The sequence below is a fragment of the Nannobrachium achirus genome (assembly GCF_963921795.1).
Source record: "Nannobrachium achirus genome assembly, chromosome: 23".
Lineage (NCBI taxonomy): Eukaryota > Metazoa > Chordata > Actinopteri > Myctophiformes > Myctophidae > Nannobrachium > Nannobrachium achirus.
Genome location: NC_137830.1, coordinates 37,641,433 through 37,663,122, shown reverse-complemented (window position 1 = coordinate 37,663,122; position 21,690 = coordinate 37,641,433). Strand labels below are relative to the sequence as shown.

The 21,690-nt window shown below is 41.5% G+C and overlaps 1 protein-coding gene across 1 annotated transcript in view; it reads right to left on the bottom strand.

Annotated features, from left to right (window-relative positions):
* ptpro (protein tyrosine phosphatase receptor type O) overlaps positions 1 to 21,690 on the bottom strand; it is a gene marked incomplete at both ends in the record, with an annotated part of 113,271 nt that overhangs the window by 12,337 nt on the left and 79,244 nt on the right. Inside the window, 7 exons of the mRNA XM_080754357.1 lie at positions 69 to 104; positions 5,808 to 5,891; positions 11,462 to 11,530; positions 13,979 to 14,099; positions 15,363 to 15,498; positions 18,123 to 18,256; positions 20,376 to 20,496. Of these exons, the coding sequence (XP_080610483.1) occupies positions 69 to 104; positions 5,808 to 5,891; positions 11,462 to 11,530; positions 13,979 to 14,099; positions 15,363 to 15,498; positions 18,123 to 18,256; positions 20,376 to 20,496 (701 nt within the window). The remainder of the gene's footprint in view (positions 1 to 68; positions 105 to 5,807; positions 5,892 to 11,461; positions 11,531 to 13,978; positions 14,100 to 15,362; positions 15,499 to 18,122; positions 18,257 to 20,375; positions 20,497 to 21,690) is intronic.

The following is a 21,690-nucleotide window of genomic DNA, read 5'->3' as shown; positions in this document are numbered from 1 at the left end:
GTTATATTGGGCAAGCGGCATTGGTCATCGGTCAATGGTATAAATTAAGCCTTTAGTCGTGTTGTTACCTTGTTAGCTTCCGTTTCTTTAAAGCTGTCTTGCTCCTACAGAATGCAGAAAATGGAAAGCATGTATATGACGTGTGCATGCGTTTGGTACCATCGTAGCTCCACTTCCAATGTGGATGCATGTACACAGAGCTGCACGCTAGAATACAATCATTCCGCTAAGTATTCTCTATCAAGCAGAACTGTATATCAAAACTAAATCATACAATATTAGGCCATGAAAATCATGCACAAACTCCACAAAATATGTTTTTTATTTAACCACTTGTACCCTGGCGCCGATCTGCAAAGCTCACAACGTGCCGCATCGTAACACATTGTGTGAGCTTGTAGATCGGCTATTTTTGGATAGGGCTTAAAAGGAGCACCTCACCCATTTTCAACCTATCTTCATTTAGTTGGTCTTCACTAATGCTCATTATAAGATGGTTCTGTGTGGCCTTCAGAAGCAATTTGCAATTACAATTTAGGCATTTAGCAGACGCTTTTAATCCAAAGCGATTTACAATAAGCAGCTATCAATCAGAAACCCACCAGGGACATCATCAATGAGGAATCCAAGCTAATAGAAACAGCAGGCTTATACCGTATCGTGCAAGGGTCTTCAACAGGGGGTCCTCAGAGTTACTACAGGGGGTCCTCCAAATCTTTGTGTGATAGAAACTTTTTTCTCCTTTTTTACATTAACCACTTAAACCCTAGTGTCCGTATTCTGAGAACTTTAGCCAAAAATAGCAGATCTACGAGCTTGTAGATCACTATTTTCGGCAAAGAGGTTTGGTGTAGAGGGGGAAAAGAGCAGACTAAGTACAGAGTGAAAGGTCAAGTTGATTGAGTATTGACAGTTCACGTTGACAGTTCACGTGAAAACACAAATCGAATCATGAATCCAAAATGGTAACACTATATGGAATCTATGAGAAGGTTGTCCTTGGCCTGAAAACGTTGAAGACCCCTGGTATAGTGTGATTGTATTGTACTGTATGTCTTTAAACTTTAAACTTGAAAATGTATAAATACATTTGTAAAAAAAAAAGCAGGCTTTCTATTCATAGAAAGATAACTTGCTATAATAGAAGTAATTGTTCTCGTATGAATAAAAAATAAGATAAATAATAAATCTTGTTTGAAATACAAAACCTGCCTACCGATGATGTCACTGGTAGGCGGATTTCGGAACTATCCACACTCCTCCTCTGAGACAGACTGAGTAGACTTAAATTGTGCCATATTATAATGAGCTTTAGTGAGGACCAATTATGAGAAGATAACTTGAAAATGGGCGAAATTCTCCTTTAAGTGGTTAACCACACTGTGAACATGGTTAATATTCACACTTACTAGTCCTCCCACACTCCCATGCTTCTTGCATTTGCATTCTAGAGTGAAAGCTGGTCCTTCAACCAGAGACATGCACTAAAGTAGATTCTACAGGCAAACTCACAGCGGCAAACGCGGTTTTCCCGGTGACCCTGAGCGCAACGGTGAGGGCTGATGGGCAAGGAGGGTCGCGAGCTTATGAGAACAACTATAACACAAGACCTTAAAACCTGGCGAAAACAGTTGCGTGGATTTGCGCAAGATGACGATAAAGGAAATCATTAAATGGAAAACATTAAATTAACTTCTGAAAAGCCTACTAGGCCTTAAAACCTGGCAAAAACAGCTGCGTGCATTAGCGCAAGATTAGATGAGAATAAAGGAAATCATTAAATGGAAAACATTAAATTAACTTCTGAAAAGGCTCCCACACTAGCCTACTAGTAAAACTAGTGGAAGCGTGATCTTGCCACACGTGAATAATTGTGGTTGTAAACAATAACACAGACAATATAAATCCTTATTAGTGGGAAGAAGGGGTTATCATCATGGCCCCAAATAACTTTTAAATATCTTGCAATTGGCAACGAGTCTCTTACGAAATCGGCAAGAGTGCCTTTCAATACATAATGCTAACCTCTCCATCGGCAATAGTCAGTGTTGTGTTACTGTGTTCTAGAATTTCCCACACTCCCGCGCCCCCACCGTTGGGCTCAGGGTCACCGGGAAAACCACGGTCGCCTCACAGTGGGCACTGGAAGAGTAGGCACCCAAACATTGCAGGAATCTCAATGTTAAAGGGGGGGAAGACCACCCATTTTCAATATTGAACTATGTCATTAATATACCTTAGAGGAACCCCAAAATCAATCCTCCAGTTCTAGGCAACACAGAAGAGGGGGAACTTTTTTTTAATTTCCACACAACTCCTCTAAGGTATAGGCTATTAATGAGATAGTTCAATATTGAAAATAGGTGGTCTTCCCCTTTAACGTAAAATGTTCAAAATGTCAAATGTTCACTTTACATTACTTCAGACCATTGTTCAAAGCATATACATTTATTCTTTATTTCGTTAAGATTTTCGGGAAAAAATGTATCATTAAGGTGCCCACGATGTTTAGGTGCCCACTCTTCCGGTTGCACCTCTCCTATAGAAACAAGAATCAGAATGACAGACGGTGCGTGCAGATGGCATACAGAGAGCAAAGCCAGCATGGCAGACATGCTACAAAAGCCAAATTCCAATACCCCAAATCTCTGCTCACTCCACACACGGCATGATCCGGATATCGCTCGGGCCCCAAATGGTAGTTTGCTCTTGGAGGAGCCAAGACCGGCGAGTGAGTGGAGCTCTCCACGCCGCTGGGAGCGAGAGACAGCGAGAGCACATCCAGCGTTCACTCCCGCCGAAAGCCTTGACTGCCTATCTGTTTTGTTATTGGAGGGACCGTCTCCTCGGGCTATGGGATGGAAACCATGACTGTCTGCGTGAAGGGATCTACAGTAAAATCTGGGCCACGTGACGGACTTCAAAGGGACGTTTTATAGCCGACGAAACTTTGATCTGCGCGCCCATATCCTAAAATGTAAACATAACGTGCATGCATACGTGCGTGTGTTGAACGGTCCGAGAGAGAAAGTGCCCCGCTCGATTAAACTGCAGAGATAGGCTACTGAAGTGATCAGAATAACGGTGATCAAAGCTACTGAAGCAACAAATTAAATAATGTGTTGATTGTTAAATATGCGATCATGCTGTGGGAGAATGCATGTCAACAGTGTTGTATTGGTCCGGTCTAGGGGTCGACCGATATGGGATTTTCATGTTCAATTTCGATATCGATAAGTCGTGATCAAAGAGGCCGATTACCAATATTATGAACCGATATGCATTTTAAGTAAAAAAAGAAAAAAATGTATCCCCCAATTTGAAATAGTGGTTAATTAACTAATTAACTATTTTTCCCATCCTAAATGTCTAGAGGCTCACATCTTGTCGCCACATACTAGAATAGCGCTAAAAAACGTATTCCGCAGCAGGAAATTGGTGAAAACCAGTAACCAAGATGCAAAAAAAAATATATATATATATATATATATATATATATATATATATATATATATATCGAATTTTATTTTCAACTTTCTTTTCCGATATCGATATTTTGCGATATTAAGAAATGTTATGAATATCGACTTCTATTATGGCCCATTTCGATATTCGGTCGATCCCTAGTCTGGTCACGCGTGCAGACGCCGTCCCGTATCTTTTTCGAGCAGTGTCACGCCTCGCTCGCGCAACGAACATGCATCGATGCGAAACAACGCCCAAGTTCACACCTCCACAACGTTTGTAGTGTCACACCAGGGTGATTTAACAAAGGAATGAGCCTGTATGCATATCAATAGACCTGTTAACTCCTGTAGAGTACAGTAGGTGTTAAAGGACAACTTTAGTTTTTTACAACAAGGGTTCATATTTTAGATTGTAATTAAAGAATATAAAAGATGAGTGTTAAAATGATTTAATTTCTTTCTTTCTATTGTTTTAGAGATTCTTATTTCAGTGGGTGGGGGCATGCGTACAAGTGGCTAAATATGTCATTTTACACAGAATAAGCCCATTCCCAAGATACAACGCAACCTTTCATGGTTGGATGTGACTTATGGGGGCTAGAAGTGTTACTGTAAATAGCATTAAAGAAACTGCTGGCTTATTGTGTCTAAAAAGACATATTTAGCCACTTGTACGCATGCCCCCATGCGTACACATGCCCCACATTTTTGCATGGTAAACACGATAAAACAATAGAATGAAGCAAATGAAAACATTTTAACACTCACTTTTTCTTTTCTCTAATTACAATCTAAAATATGAACCCTTGTTGTAAAAAAAACAAAGCTGTCCTTTAAGCGACGTGCGTGTGACATCAGTAAAATTGCGTCCGTCCCCCCCCCCCAAACATTGAATCACCAATACAACACTGCATGTCAAACAGCTCATTATACTATGAGAGCAGTGGTGGAAAAAGTACTCAAATGTTTTGCTCAAGTAAAAGTATCAATACTGCAATATAGAAATACTCTGTTACAAGTAAAAGTCCAGCATTCAAAATGTACTTGAGTAAAAGTACGAAAGTATTGGCATCAAAATGTAATTAAAGTACCAAGTAAAAGTACAAAATGTTTGAAAATAGCCAAGGTATAAAATAGGGCTAAATTGGTTTATGTATGTTTTATAATATTATAATTTACATCTGCAAAGTAACTAGTGAACTGAAGTTTTCAAAGAATTGTTGTAGTGGAGTAAAAAGTACAATATTTGGAACCCGAGATGTAGTGGAGTAGAAATAAAAGTATTTGGAAATTGGAAGTACTCAAGTAAAGTACAAATACCTCAAAATTGTGTTGCGTCTAATCGGAGGCGGGACTAACGAAGGAGTGGACGCTGCTAGCAGAGTGAGCGAGTGTGGAAGTTAAGAGTATTGGAATCTGGTGCAGGATGTTAGTAGACTAGTAGTATAGAGCCTTCAACACAGATCACAAAGTCAGCCCAACCATAAACGTAGTCTTACAAGACAGATTTCCACACGCTAAGGAATTAGCTGGTCAGTTCCTAACTACACTACTGTATGTGGACATCCTGTGTATCAACTTACTGAACTGAGCTTTTAGTTTGAATTTATTTTGGTTATTTCATATTTAGAATGTTAGGAAAAAAATGTAATGTAATTTGGGGATTATATCGTCGTTGTCGGGTGGAAACCTTGTATGTCCAAAACCGTTTGTTTTGTATTTATCATTTTTAAAATGATTTAAACTAGTGAAAACAGCCGATCTACAAGCACACAATGCCTCGCACCGCGAGGCGTTGTGTGCTTGTAGATCAGCTGTTTTCACTACTTTTGTGCGATGGCCTTGTGTGATGAAGCAGGGCTTTACTTTGCGAATAAATGTACAACTTTGAAACTTGGAGATACAAGGTTTCTGCCCGACAGTGACGATATACTAAATCTCTGAGACCTTCCTATAGGGTTGTTCTAAAACAGCGTCTGCATACAGTAGTCTGAAATCAAAGGTTCCTTTTGAATTGTGACTGTGTGCAAAAGAAACAAAACACTATTTTGCCAAAGCGTCTAGAAGATCAGTAGTTGAATCAAAGTGGTTGATTCAGTGGTTCCTTGAAGGGGCTCCAAATAAACCCTTACAGGTCTGTAACTGTGAGTTATAGCGGTAAAATAATACGTTTGAAAACCATTGGTCCGCGTGGTATGACTGGAACCCTGTCTGGTAAGAACAACGTCTATGGCAGAACGTTGGAGGTAGATGTGTGGGTTGCTTCCTAAAGAAGACATGCTTCCCTCGGATGCAGTGGGTGATGTTGGCGATGCCTTGGGCAAAACAGAGCTTACTTACCAAGGATTAATATAAAAAGCCAAAAGATAGTCAGTCCAAAGGCAGGATGGCAGGAGGGTAAGGAAGGCAAACAGGCTTCTTCGCCTGAAGGGGGAGGTTTAAATAAAAACAAAAGCAAATAAAAAAACAAAACAGAACACCAGTGGGTGACAGGTTGGGACAAAAACATGGCGCACCGTTAGTAAAGTGGCACAGAGCGATTGAAAGGTGACAGTGGTGGACAAAGTACTGAACTCCAGGCCATGAGAGCAATATGACTGAACTGTAGTACGACTGAAAGTAGCTCTGTCAAATTTGTACAAACGTTAAAGTGCTGGAGTAGTCAGTACTTAAATACTTAAGTATTCAAAAGTACAAATTACAAAGTACGCTTTCTTTTTTAATATCAGTGCATTGCTGGTTTTGTGATTTAGACATACACAAATTATAATTAAATGATTTTCCCAAAAATAGAAAATTGAAGATCTACAAGCTGACGCGTCGCGTTAACTCGTACATCCTGTATAGTTGAAATAGGAATTCATAACGTACCCTTTTCCCTTCCCTAGAAATGTAGTAGAGTCAAAAGTACAGTGTTTGCAGTGGACATGTAGTGGAGTGAAAGTCACAAGTATCCAAAAAAAATACAAATACTCAAGTAAAGCGCAGATGCTAAAGGAAATGTACTCAGGAAAAGTACAGCAGTGGCTCTCAAAGTGGGGTTCCCAGCGTAATGAGTTAACATACTGTAGTATCACAATCGTTTTAATCACCATATCCATTTATATATTAACTTTGTCTCTCTTAAATGTTAAATGTTATACCAGTGGTTCTCAAAGTGGATTCCAGGGACTCTGTGGGTTCCTTTATGGGGGTCTAAATTGACCCATAGAAGAGGGAGGGCGAGTGCCAAAGTGCGGCCGGCCCTCGGCCGCCGGCCGCACTTTGGCACTCGCCCTTACTGCCATAGAAGTCTGTAACTCTTGACAGTGTACAAATGTATACTGTCAGAGTTACGGGGAGAAAGTTTGAGAAACACTGTGTTATACGTTTTGATTCAATATGGGGGTCCTTGGCAGGAAAACCGTTTGAGAACCACAGTCATTTACGTACTCAAGTAAATGTACTTGTTGACTGTCCACCACTGAGAGGTACACAGTAATTAGTGGTCAACACAGGGTTAATGCTGCATGCTGCAGAGTTAATGTTGCTCAACACAATGATTAATTACATCACTGCCTGATTGCACATTATTTGAGATAGTCGCCATATTATCGTTGCTGTCGGGCGAAAACCTCAATTTTCTGACTGTTTGCGCTTCTTTTTTTATTAGGCCTAGAATTATTGAATGCTTTAGCTATTGAAAAATAGCAGATATACAAGCTCACAGCGCAGCACCGAGTGCCGCGCTGCGAGCTTGTAGATCTGCTATTTTTGAAAAAAGTCATGAAAATGTGTGCAAATCTTTGACTATAATGTATTTTCAAAGCGAACGTTTGTAACTCAAATTTTGCTTCTGGGTGGTCCCTGGAACTAAATATTTTGAGATGGGGGTCCGTGGCCAAACGCGTATCATTTTGGGGGTCCTTCACATGAAAAGGTTTGAGAAGCACTGACACAGTAGTCTCTCAAGAACAGACTAACTGAGCTCCAGTTAAGTGAAAAGGACCTTTTCTTTGACGATGGCCGGCCAGATTGCTGACACATAGGTTTTTCAAAAAGTCTTAGAAGGATTCAAAAGACACTTATTAGCCGGGGACCCCCAAGCCCAAAAGCTCAAGGAATAGGGTAGTACCTGTGATTTTCTGCCGTACTTTTTATTTCTGTTTTATCTATTAGTTTGGTCATTAAGGTCCACAGAATGAGAGGCCTGCTCTGCCGGAAACATCGCGGGAAAAAAGTTATGGCCATTTGTATATTCACTGTCCCATTGACTCCACTACACTGTGACTACACAGGAAAAGAAAAATATTAAAAAAAGAAAAGAATCTGCTTTAAGTAGCATGTGAGGGGTCAAACTGGGGGTTCTTCATGATTCTGAATCCATTGCAAGCATTTGTTTTGCATGAAAAACATTCCTTGGGCTACATTTCGACCCAAGTGATGAGTCATCAAAAAAAAGTTAAAAAAGTTGATGATTCATCACTTTTCACCGTTTTCTGGGTCTGAATTGTTGCCCAAGGAATGTTTTTCATGCAAAACAAATGCTTGCAATGGATTTTTTTAACTTTTTTTTGATGACTCATCACTTTTCACCACTTTCTGGGGTCGAAATGTAGCCCAAGGAATGTTTTTCATGCAAAACAAATGCTTGCAATGGATTTTTTTAACTTTTTTTTGATGACTCATCACTTTTCACCACTTTCTGGGGTCGAAATGTAGCCCAAGGAATGTTTTTCATTCAAAACAAATGCTTGCAATGGATTCAGAATCACGAAGAACCCCCAGTTTGACCCCTCACATGCTACTTAAAGCAGATTCTTTTCTTTTTTTAATATTTTTCTTATCCTGTGTAGTCACAGTGTAGTGGAGTCAATGGGACACTGAATATACAAATGGCCATAACCTTTTTTCGTGATGTTTCCAGCAGAGCAGGCCTCTCATTCTGTGGACCTTAATGACCAAACTAATATATAAAACAGAAATAAAAAGTACGGCAGAAAATCACAGGTCATCTCACATCCTGTAGGGGTGGGGTCCCTGACTATTATAGAATCGGGTCAAAATTCTAATTTTCACGACTTTTAAAAAATAGCAGATCTACAAGCTCGCAGCGCGGCACTCGGTGCCGCGCTGTGAGCTTGTATATCTGCTATTTTTCAGTAGTTAAAGCATCAAATAATAATACACCATAATGTGTACCCGTTCTGAATGGGTTAACGCCCTACTTGATCATACTATGGTGTCCCACGAAAGCGTCGAGAGTAGCTGCAAGCGTGAAACGCAGCTCGAAAACACAGCGTGAAGAGACACGTTTTGTGCTTGTGGATCTGCTCCTTTGGCATTTTTTATTTAATTTTTTTTAATCCTGAAAAAAGTAACAGTTTTGGATGAGGTTTCCGCCCGACAGAGACGATAATCGTCAGCCATGTTTTCATTAATCTGTATTTTTATGAATTCATGAAAAATTTTCACAGATTTTAAAACATTACCAAAAAAAGAAATAAAAAAGCTCACAACGTGTCACATCGCCAACACGTTGTGAGCTTGTAGATCGGTTTGTTTTCACTGTTTTTAAAAGTTCTTAATAATATACACAATAATTAAACATGGCCTAATTGAAGTTATTTGTCTACAAAGCCTAAATGGCAAACAGACATTTTCATCAATATGTTCCAATGATCAATGCCAAAAGAATATTATTTATTGATCGTCAAGTAAAATGACATGATCATGACAGCCCCTGGCTGTGGCCAATTATGTGGCTCACACTTTCCGAGCTGGTGTCCCCATTTTAGGCATAATGTGATTCTAGGCAAAGCTCTAACAACGATAATGAAATCAAATAGGTTCCGACCACTGAACACACAGGTACCTTACAGTACAGTATGCATACAGTACGTGCACACATTGAAGGCAAAAGCTTTGCAGAAATAAAGATCCAGATGAACACCACTGCATCAATGCTGACATGTTGATGGGTATGTGATCACTTAGCGATGAGAGGCGTTGGTACGATCCAATAGAATTCCAAAAGATGGAAGCCAAGTTCTGCCTTAACTGACCGTCTTTCAGCTGTTATATTAATCATCCTCTGTGTCAGGACTCCTCCTGGGGATGTGTTAGTGCAGATTTACCAGCTCACAATGAAACTGCGTGGACTGCAAGAGTGAGGGCCCCCGTTTTAGAGGGTCGTGACTGTCACATTTAAAACCCTCAAATACCTGTAACGCGCCCGAGTCGCGTTAGATTTTAACCGCTTTAACCATTATTTTAATGCTTTAACTATTGAAAAATAGCAGATATACAAGCTCACAGCGCGGCACCGAGTGCCGCGCTGCGAGCTTGTAGATCTGCTATTTTTGAAAAATCGTGAAAATGATGTCTTTGAATATCTTTGACCCGATCTTTGACTCGACTTCTAAATCCTTCCTCTAAATCAGTGGTTCTCAAACCTTTTCTTGTCAAGGACCACCAAAATTACAGGTATTTGGCCACGGACTCCCATCTCAAAATATGTTGTTCCAGGGACCCCCCAGAAGCAAATATTTGAGTTACAAATGTTTTAATGTTTTAAATAGATATATTCAAAGACTTGCAAAAAAAGAAATCTTGATTTTTTTTCAAAAATAGCAGATCTACAAGCTTGCAGCGCGGCACTCGGTGCCGTGCTGTGAGCTTGTATATCTGCTATTTTTCAATAGTTAAGCATTTGAGAAGCATTTAATATTCTTTAAGAGCAGATTAGCAGGAAAGCCAAGAGGGAGACGGCGCAAGGGGGTGGAAGAGAGGACTCTCTCTCTCTCTCTCTCTCTCTCTCTCTCTTCAATCCTAAGCCAACAAGGTTACTTGTAACTCTAGAGATACAGGCTCTCTTAACCGTTAAACTTTGTCACCGTGTTTTAAAGAATAAAAACGTTGCGCTGTCCCATTGCCTGTCATGTCACTTTAAACAGCTTGCCTAGAGTTCAAAGAAAATCTGAGAGTGCACACCGCTGCATTTTGTAGAAGCCTTTTAACCACTTGAACCTCAGCATCCATATTCGGGAAGGAACATTAGGCAAAAATAGCAGATCTACAAGCTCACAACGCTGTCGTTAAAGCTGCTTCTTCTTCTTTCGGGTATCATCGTCCTTGACGATTGGGTGGCGACATTTGTTTCACAAGATTTAGGAATACGGCCCAACTCATTGGAATTAATAGACTCGCCACCTACTTTAGCCAGTTGAGGTTGCCTTGGGCATTGTGATGTGTTGTGAACTTGTAGATCAGCTATTTTTTAAGATATTTGGATGTACACGGAAAAAAATCTGCCCAAGTACCGAGTTACAACTCAAGTTCGTTTTACTAAGACTAGAGGGTGCAAGTGGTTAAAGGAGGCACTGCACTTTGCTCCTCAACAAAAGCATCAGTTCAGTTGTAACACATGTGTGTCAAATGTAAGGAAACCTGTGTCTGTCATTCTCCTTCCCTGGTGCTACAGAACACACTTTTAGTCTTTGTCAATATCAAATATTTTGCTTCGAAAATAGGGATAATTCTCTGAGCTTTTTACCATATTACAATACTAATAAATAAAACTAAATCAGAACTAAACTAAACCTTTTCCAAAAATGAAAAAAAGAAAGAAAATGACAACTAATCGAAAATGTAGTCAAAATAAAATAAAAATAGAAACCAATGGACAATTCAAACTATAAAAAACCTTGACTCTCAGATCTGCCATGCCCCTCTAATTCTCCCCTGAATTAAACGTTCCAGTTTGCAGGGTGGCAGGCTTTGCCATCAGAAACTACGGGAGTGCCATTCCCACTGAGAACAATAACTTTACACAGGAGGCCAAAGAGGACTCCAAAGTCACAACAGTTTTTAGAGCGAACATCCTTGAAACTATGGAGCGCTTACGTCGTCACATGATGCACCCTTACTGCATCCTTTTTTGGGGGGGGGTTTCATATTAGCCTTTCATTTTATTTGAGCTGATGAGAGACCAAAAATAAAGAGAGCAGTCCTACCAGTTGTAAGGGAGTTTTCCGTCTCTCTCAAAGGTAGCAAAATTGACGAAGGTCTCGGCGCCGCATTCCCTGAAAAAAGCAAACAGAAACACCATCACATGCTGAGATATTCTTCATTGATTGATTTTTTTCTTTTTCTATTAGACAGAAATGCAAAACAGCACGAGTACAGTCATACACTTGGTCTGAAAGGATAATGGCAATAAAGTATTTGCGGTCCTTGTTTCATGTTGGTAATGTTTTACGCAGGCTTACAGTAGTAGGCAACCATTTGGCACAGTACTGACACAATTAGCAAAGGATATTTACAGTTCTACCTCCTATAAATGTGATTGAAGAGCAGCATGAAAAGGCAGCAGCACACTCAAGCGGTTCTTTATTATGTTTGTGGTGCTACAGTATATAGCACCTCAGTACTAAACCCCAGTACTGGAGTATAGTACAGTACTCAAGTAAATGTACTTTGTTACTGTTCACCACTGGCCAGCGGCGCAGCCAGGATTTACCAACTAGGCTAGGCCTGGCACAATGCACCCTGTAGACAATATGCCTTCCGGTTGGTTCCAAGATTTCTAGCGGAAGTGCTGCGTTTAACGGACGTTACGTCATGCGATGCGGGTCTGTTTACATTCCCCAGCGAAAAAACTAAAATAGATAGGTGTAATAGGTGTAACATTGCTTGAATAAATGTTTTTGTTTGTATATTGTTTATTGCGAGCGCAACCGACGGAGCAGGAGACGTAGACCAGATTTTTTTGTGCAGGGAATACGTTGAAAATTCAGCCCCACCTCCTAGAACGGTTTCTGCCTTCTATTGTCACCAGGCTTTTCTCTTCGCAGATGAATAAGCCTGGCTACGTGAGGCTAGGCACAATGTGGGTGGCAGGGTGGGCACAGGGGGGGGGAACCTTGTATGTCCAAAACAAAAAAGAAAAAATATATATATATACTTTTCATTGGTTCGATATTTATCAAACCCCCAGCCACACTTAAAAGATGTAAAAAAAAAATAGCAAGAGAAGGTTTTGCTCCTTATGTAGTATGACGAAGTATACTGCTCAAAGAAATGAAGTGAACAAAATGTTCCCTTCATTTATTTGAATTTATTTGAGTATAGTATACTAGTAGTACTGCTCAAAGAAAGCTCAAAGAATTAAGGGAACATTTTGTTCCCTTCATTTCTTTGAGCAGTATATCAGTAGGGCATTAAATACAAAAATAAATAATAATAAAAACGTTGAAATACAGAGATACAAGGTTTCTGCCCCACAGCCACGATAAGGCTCGTTTGGGTCTAGAAAGATGAATAATAAATGAGCTTGTGAGAGGAGATTCAGTCGTGATATACATCCTAATGACATCAGAGCTCTCTCTCTCTCTCTCTCTCTCTCTCTCTCTGTGCGTCTATAAATACTGTCTCCAGGGTCTTCTAGCCATTAAAACCTCTTATCTCCATATTCTAGCGTTTTGAGTTTTATTTTTTATTTTTTTGTAAATGAACGAACGCCTTGCTTGATCACACTACAGCGTCACATGAAACTATCAATGGTAAACAGAGCCACAAGTTTGAAACGCGTAAATCTGCATCTTTCGCTAGTTTTGAATTTGAATCTTTAAAGTTATACCATGTAACTTTTTTTATAAAACAAATCTTAAAATGGTCCTAGCTGTTAAATCGCTAAAGTTTTAGAACCCCCACTCCGTTATTTTCAGCTTCTAAAGCCTTCTCTTTATATGTTTTCTATGATCCCTGCCCGGGACCGGTTTTCGCGGAAAAATTGCGTCATCACACTACCGGCCAATCACAGCGAGGGTTATACACTGCCGGCCAATCACAGCGCAGAACATACACTGCCGGGCTCTCTGGTGGGTTTAGGAAACACGCCTTCAGGAAGTACACTGCAGTGTTTACACTGGAGGAGTCTAGCATGTAACTCCCCAACCGCTGCTCGTAGAAGGACACGGGAGACCTCATTGAAAGCGTCTCGGCGAGGCGAGGCGGACGCGGTGGTCTGACGGCCCGGTCCGCGAGCGAAAAACGGACGAAAAAAGCAAACGCGACCGCGGTTTGCTATACTGCTACAGACCACCAGTTGAGCAACTTACACAGTATAGCTTTAAGTAACAGTTTTGGACATGTGAGGTTTCCAGCCGACAGAGACAATAATGCAATTGCTTAACATACTGTAAGTGGTTCCTGATTAAATAGATATCAGGCAATGTGTGGGTTTTTTCTTCAGCGTTTTTAGCCGCGGTGAAGAGCCATCACCGCGGACCTAGACATCTCTCCTCTGTTTTTACTTTCAGACATCTCCCCCTCACCTCGTTCACTGATTGGTCGATCTTGACCAATCAGTGTGCCCCCTGGTTTCAGAGGCACAGAGGCGCGGTGATAGGCCATCACAGTGAGTCCGTGACTATGATGGCCTCCACTTGTTATCACATTTTTAGGTGATAGCTTATCACCTAAAAGTTGAGGTGACGGCTCTTCACCTCAGACTCTGATAAAGCCTTTACCTGGTCATCTGCAGGTGCTTCTTGCGTAGGACCAGCAGGAAAAGAACCAGCAGGCTGATGAGGAGGATGCTGAGGACGGCCAGCGCTGAGATGGCTGCCACACTGGGGTTCATCTCTTTGGCTGGACACACACACACACACACACACACACACACACACACACACACACACACACACACACACACACACACACACACACACACACACACGTGATCCTATCGCATTGTATCAGAGACAGTACACGGCTTCTCCCTTTCCCCATGTGCGTACACTTGCCTCTACATGCAGTGTGACTGCGGTGATGTAAAATGGTGCATTTATATAACGCCTTTTATCCAAAGCACTTTACGTTGTGCATTATGACAGTCACCGATTCGCACGCACACACCAATGGCAGAGGAAACCACGCAAGGCACCAACATACCTCTTTATCATTTCCAGAGAGACTTACAGTAAGTAGTTGTACAGTACTCGTCATCAGGAGCAGTTAGTAGTTAAGTGTCTTGATCAAGGACACTTCGACACAAACTCCAGGGATCAACCTGGGAAGCTTCTGTTTCCCGAGCAGCCTCTCTTCCTCCTGAGTCAATGTCCAAGCTGTGCGAGAGTTCAGACAGGGTGCACCTACCCACTGTGATGACGGGTGTGTGTGTGTGTGTGTGTGTGTGTGTGTGTGTGTGTGTGTGTGTGTGTGTGTGTGTGTGTGTGTGTGTGTGTGTGTGTGTGTGTGTGTGTGTGTGTGTGTGTGTGTGTGTGTGCAGGGGTGTCGCACCAAATTCTGAGCCCTGGGTACAAGGACTCATTGACTGGGAACGCATTATTACGCATTATTTTGTGCTTTAACTATTGAAAAATACCAGACATACAAGCTCACAGCGCGGCACCGAGTGTCGCGCTGCGAGCTTGTAGGTCTGCTATTTTTGAAAAATCTTGAAAATTTGTGTAAAATCCTTCTAAGCTTTTTAAGGTTTTTTGAAATGTTTGAATGTTTCCCATCTCATATTTAGTTCCAGGGAACCCCAGAAGCAAAATTTGACTTCGCTTAAAAATACTTATATTCAAAGATTTGCACACATTTTCACAACTTTTCAAAAATAGCAGATCTACAAGCTCACCGCGTGGCACTCGGTGCCGCACTGTGAGCTTGTAGAGCTGCTATTTTTAATAGCCTAAGTACAAAATAATGAAGGCGCCTCTACCTTGGGCCCTGGTAACTCAGTCCCACTTTTCCCTCCCTTGTGACGCCCCTGTGTGTGTGTGCACATACCCACTGTGGCGATGTGTGTGTGTGTGTGTGGCGATGTGTGTGTGTGTGTGTGTGTGTGTGTGTGTGTGTGTGTGTGTGTGTGTGTGTGTGTGTGTGTGTGTGTGTGTGCGCACCTACCCACTGTGGTGATGGTGATGTGTGCAGGTTTGCTGGGGCTGCTGTAGCTGTAGCTGGTGACGGTGCAGTTGTAGGCGGAGGAGGGCTTCAAACCGGACACCGTCAGCAGGTGAGAGCTGGTGGTCTGAGGCTCCCGCGCCTGGAAGAGGGAACACACACACACACACACACACACACACACACACACACACACACACACACACACACACACACACACACCTTGTCATTTTGGTCCTATCTGGATGGCTAGGTCTGTCAGGACCATGACGTTTTAGGTGACCATTAATTGTACAAATAATTGCGATGGTACATATAAATGATTACATTTATGTTTGCCTTTTAGGGTTTATTAAACAGAAATTGCACGGGGCAGATATGACAAAGAAGTTAAATTTTTCACAGAACAGATATTCCTTTGTCAACAAAATGAACACTGTTTTCAACGCCACTCACTGCAGATAATCAAGACGGTGGCTACAACCCGTCGGAGTCGCTACAACCCGCCGGAGTCGCTACTTTTTTCATCACACCTCCGGTTTACTTCTGAACCCGCCATAATCAGAGAATCACACGTCAGCCGCGAGGTCACGACTCCGACACGCGACATTCTCCTGGGAGCTTGTCTGCCCCGCCGCGACCCGCGTTCTTTCGCTGTGTGACAAAGCGGTGGCTATAAATGGCTTTGGGACGTGCATGGTGACAGACACATGCCAGCGGTGATGAAGTGGCTGTCACTGTCACTGTCACTGTCTGGTGGCCCCCAAGCCCCCCACCTCCCTGGGTCACACATTGAGGTCATTATTCTGAAGATGACACCCCCCCGCCACCCGCTACCCGCCACCAAACCTGCTGTGCCAAAGGGTCAAAGTGCCACCAGACCATAGCAACCTCTGATGCTATATACTGTACACATAATACATACAGTAGGCCTACAGTATATACCATATGTCAGGGGTCTTCAACGTTTTCAGGCCAAGGACCCCTTAGTTGAGAGAGAGATGAAGCAGGGACCCCCACTACCTTATCATTTATTCCATATAGCTTCATTGTTTGACAGCACAATCGTCAGTGTATTTTGGATTCATGTCAATTTGTGTTTTCAGATATTTAACCACGTCAATACTTAATAAACTCGACCTTTCACTCTGTACTTAGTCTGCTCTTTTTCGCCTCAACGCCAAAGCTCTTTGCGAAAAATAGCCGATCTACAAGCTCACAACACCTCGCAGCGTGAGGCAAAATCCTTAGTGTTAATTTAACTCTTTCTTCTTTTTCTCCATACCTCTTACTCTATCTACTGTTCTCTCTTCTCACGAAAACTATTAATAATGTAGTGCATAAAAAAATCATCCACTTCCTTATACCAAACCAAAACCAAATCTAAACCTGTGATGTGACAATAAAGGTCTCACTACACTGCACAGTGTAGTGAGATTGTTCTTTCTTTTACTCTGACGGTGTGAAAATGGGCCGTTCCACTCAACACTAAAGGTTCCTTTCTCTATACAACGTGAAACCACTGAGTCAGCTACTCAGCGTCTCGGCCTAAAGCCTTCTGCCTCTAGTGATATTTACACTAGATTAACTTCTATAATACTCTATAACACTGTATCATCGCTGCCGGGTGGAAACCGTTTTATGTCCAAAACGGTTTCCAATTAATTATTTTCATTGGTTCAATATTCATACAAACCCTCAGACACACTTAACCACTTTACATTTCAGTCAAAACAAAATCATATCGTTAGATTCATCTTTCATCTCCACTTATCAACTTCAACTGTTTTATTTCTTGAATTATGGCCCTATTTTGTCACACTACTACATACATAAAAGTAGCGAAAATAGTGATCTATAACCTCACAATCCCCCCAAAATAGCCGATCTTAAAGGAATACTTCACCACTTTTCAACCTATCTTCATATAATAGGTCCTCAGTAACCTCGCCTACACAGGCTTTCTGTGGGAAAGCCTGGTGTTCGTTCACAACAGGCCGTTTGGTTTCCGCCTAAAGCGGAAACCACTAGAAGAAGCGGCGTCGCTTTGTTTTGGTTCCCCCTGTTCGTTTCCTCAATCAATCCCCATTGAGCGCAGGGGAATCATTTTGGGTTCAAACTGAATCCGGTTTGATCTTTCTGGCAAATTGTAGTCCTTTGAGGACTACAATATGACGTGTTGTGGTTTCCGCTCCCGACCGGATACAACCCCGAAAAGTCATGTGATCACAGACTAGGTCCTCACTTATGTTCATAATAAAATTGCAAAAAGAAATCCATCCATGTCTTGTGACATCATCAATGGGGAATCCAAGCAAATTTCTATTCCTATTTCTATTCCTGAAAATTTGCAATGTTAAAGTGGAAGCTATTGTTCTTGCGATAATGAAAATAAAAAAATATCTTTTCAAAAATATAGTTTAAAGACACAAGACTATGGATTTCTGAACTTCCCACAGCTCTACTAAGAGACTTGGACAGAGTAGATTTTTTTTTGTTGCAATTTTATTATGAACATTAGTGAGGACCTATTATATGAAGATAGGTTAAAAAGTGGCAAAGTCCTCCTTTAAACACAACGCAATGTGAACTCACAATGTTTGTGATTGTGTCTACACACACTGCACTGCTTATCTATGTATGTGATTAACTTGCTCATACAGCAGGTAGGTCGTGCTGGATAAGAGTGTCTGCTGGATGCCTAAATTGTGTAAATTGTAATTGTAATTTACTCCAAATGAAAGGATGATGATGTTTGTTTACCTTGAGTTCCGTGTTGGGAGCGGCAGCCTTACACAAGACCTGGTAGTAGTCCACCACTCCGTCCTCCGTCCACAGCAGAGTCACCGACGAATGCGTGGCGTTGACCGCGTACAGCGCCTTGGGAGGGGCGGGGTCTGTACGAGACAAAACCACGACAAAACAACCTTCCATGTCAGCGTGCTTCATGTGCAGCGTGTCCTATGGCAGTAGTTCCTAGGGCTGTCACAATTATTACATAATCGTCTAATCGCAATTATTTTTCATAATCGTCATAATTCACCCTTTGTCAAGTCCCGCCCGTTGTCCCACCCCTCTTCACACCCATTGGTTGCTGTGTCTTGGTGGGACACTCAGTGGAACACTCCATCCACTACCATTGTAATTCAGTTGCTTCTTATTGTTATTCTGTGTGTGAAATTCTCATTTCATACTTGGTTTCAGTAAAATAGAGCTGCTCAGTGGCAGTATAGTGACTCAGCTTGTTTTTAAATGTTTTTATTTCTCCAAAAATTATGTTTTAACAAATTCAACATAAAAAAGGCGGAACCAGGGCGGGACAAGGCAGATAGAGCCTCCTGGTTGGTCAGTCAGGGACCAACCAGAAGACTAACAAAGGGTGAATCGTGTCCACGTTGAAAAATGTTCATATATATTTTTTAAAGTAAAAAAAAAAATGTTAAAGTGGATGACGCGTTGTGAGCTTGTAGATCTGCTATTTCCACTATCAATGTTCTTTCTTAAGTATAAAGTTGTCAAATATGTCAGTAATTTCTTTGTATATTTAGGTCATGTGACATATCTACCATGTGCAACTTCAATGCCTAAAAGCCAAACAGAAATGTAATTATCAACTACAAAAACACAATTAAATCGTTAATCGCAATTATTTGAGTGACAGTTAATCGCCATGTAAAATGTTATAATCGTGACAGCCCCAGTAGTTCCCAAACTTTTCAGGCTGCAACCCCTCCCAAATAAATCATTATTTGAATTACCCCTTTATTTGTAAATGTTCATACTGTATGCACTGTAATAGCACATAATATGAAACTGTCGGGTGGAAACCTCATATGTCCAAAACTGTTACTTTTCAGGATTCAAATTAAAAAACAGCAAAAGTAGCAGATCTATCAGCTTTGCGCCGCATTTCAAGCTTGCAGATGGGCTACTTTTGAGGCCTTGGTGTGACGCTGTAGTTTTACACAAGCAGACCGTTAACTTACAACAAAACACAAAAAGGTAAACTACGGAGATAAGAGGTTTCTGCCGACAACAGCAACATAAATTCACCCAGGATTTGGTACCACCTCCTGAGCCCAAATGACAGAAACAGAAATACTTTACGGTTTGCTTAGTTGTTGGACTTGGTAGTCGATAAGATCCACTAGGCAGTTGCATGGCTGACAGTTTGGAGTGCTTAATGCCACTTCAACGCATGAGTCAGAAAAGACACTTCCTCAATACCCCTCAAAATACATAACGTTTCCGCTGGGCAGAATTAAACCACACAAAGAAATAGCAGAGCCACAAGCTCGCCTTGAGCTTGTAGTTTTGGAACACCCGAAAGAGATGATAATCTACACCGTCACCTCAGTGTTCAAGAGTTATACAGTCACAGAGTTACAGAACTGTAAGGATCCGTTTGGTTCCTCAAGAGTTACAAATGGTAGAAATTAACACTAAGGATTTTACTGTGTGTTATGCTCATAAGCAGAAGTATGTTTTTTTTTCTTCTTTGCATACAATGCAGAATGGAAATACCTGTACTATAATACTTGACCTTTAAAGTCATTGTCATTAAAGCAAAATGCTTTATAAATGTTGTGATTATTGTTATGAAGCATTTTTGTGCTGATTATTTTATTTTATAACTATACTTATACAGCAGATTTTAATGCCTTATAAGTACAGTTTACGAAGTGTTATAGACATGGGATGCATGGCAAGTGTTACCCAATGAATCCATGATGGATTTGACTGTGCAGAAAGTCAATGGACAGTGTGTTTTTTTTTCTTCTTTCTTTGTCTTTCCAGTCTTAAACCAGGATATGTTTGCACAAATACTCAGTTTTATTTCAACAGCATTGTACACCGACATGTAGCTTGTTTTTGAATAATGAGACACAAATACCCCTGCTGAGTGCGTGTGCGTGTGTGCGTGTGTGTGTGTGTGTGTGTGTGTGTGTGTGTGTGTGTGTGTGTGTGTGTGTGTGTGTGTGTGTGTGTGCGCGTGTGTGCGTGTGTGTGTGTGACCTAGTTTGATGATGTTGGCCATGGAGGTGTTTCGGCTCCGCTCGGTGCAGGCCGTCACCGTCAGGTTGTAGATGTCTCCGGGAGGCAGCGGCAGGCTGGCCCGCATCACGTTGCGCGTCACCTGGAACGACCCAACACACACACACACACACACACACACACACACACACACACACACACACACACACACACACACACACACACACTATATTTACATCACTTGTGGGGATAGACTTCCATTCATTTTTATGCAAGTCCTGTGGCCTTACCCTAACCTCTATCCCTAAACCTAATGCGTTTAGTCCCCATAAGTATAGCTAGACAAACTCACACACACACACACACACACACACACACACACACACACACACACACTTTTGTATGGGACTGGAGGGAGTGCGGTGCCCACCGTCGAGTACTAGTTCGGATATCCAGTTGTCCAGAACCACCACCACGATTTAAAATAGTGGAAATAGCCGATTCGGGGCGGACAAAAAAACTGTCGGACACGTTTCGGAAAGGACAGAAAAAATGGGCCCGATCCCAGCTCTAGTCCGGACTACAGTTTTTGCACGTCGCTCCAATGAACTGCAGAGGCGAATGAGGCGTCTAGCCTTTTATATCTGTGGCTAGGGGTGGGCAATATGGTGATAATTATCGTTGAGGCGATACAATGTCTCCATGATATGCCTTTTCAGAGGTATCGTATGTATCGTGATACAATTGAGGGAGCCTGGTAAAAAATCCTGTTTAATCGTTAATACAGAGATTCATCGCAGAATTCAATTTAAACCTGCATTTTGGTCTAAATCAGAAGTTCTCAAACTTTAAAATGTCAAGGTCTCCACTTAACTCTGACAGTATACAAATGAAACCAATACTGTCAGAGTTACATACTTGTAAAGTTCAATTTAGACCTCCCAAAAGGAACCCAGAGAGTCTAGTTTTTGTCAAGTAACTTGAAAAATAACCATAAAAACCAACTTGAAAAAGAATCATGATAAAATCGTGTATCGTGATACAGCTTGGGAAAATATTGTGATATTGTATTTTTACATAGCGCCCACGGTGCCATGGAATTGGTCCGAAGGTTCATTAGTCCGAAGGTCCATTAGTCCGAATTTGTTATGAATACTATGCCGAACTCTAACCCTAACCCTAAACCTAACCTCAGTAACCCTAACTAAATTCGGAATAATGAACCTTCGGACTAATGAACCTTCAAACCATCACCCACCCCTATCTGTGGCTTCACAGCGCTACCGTGGTTCTGGGGGCTTGAAGGCCACAGTCACACGACTCGTTCATCCGGCCC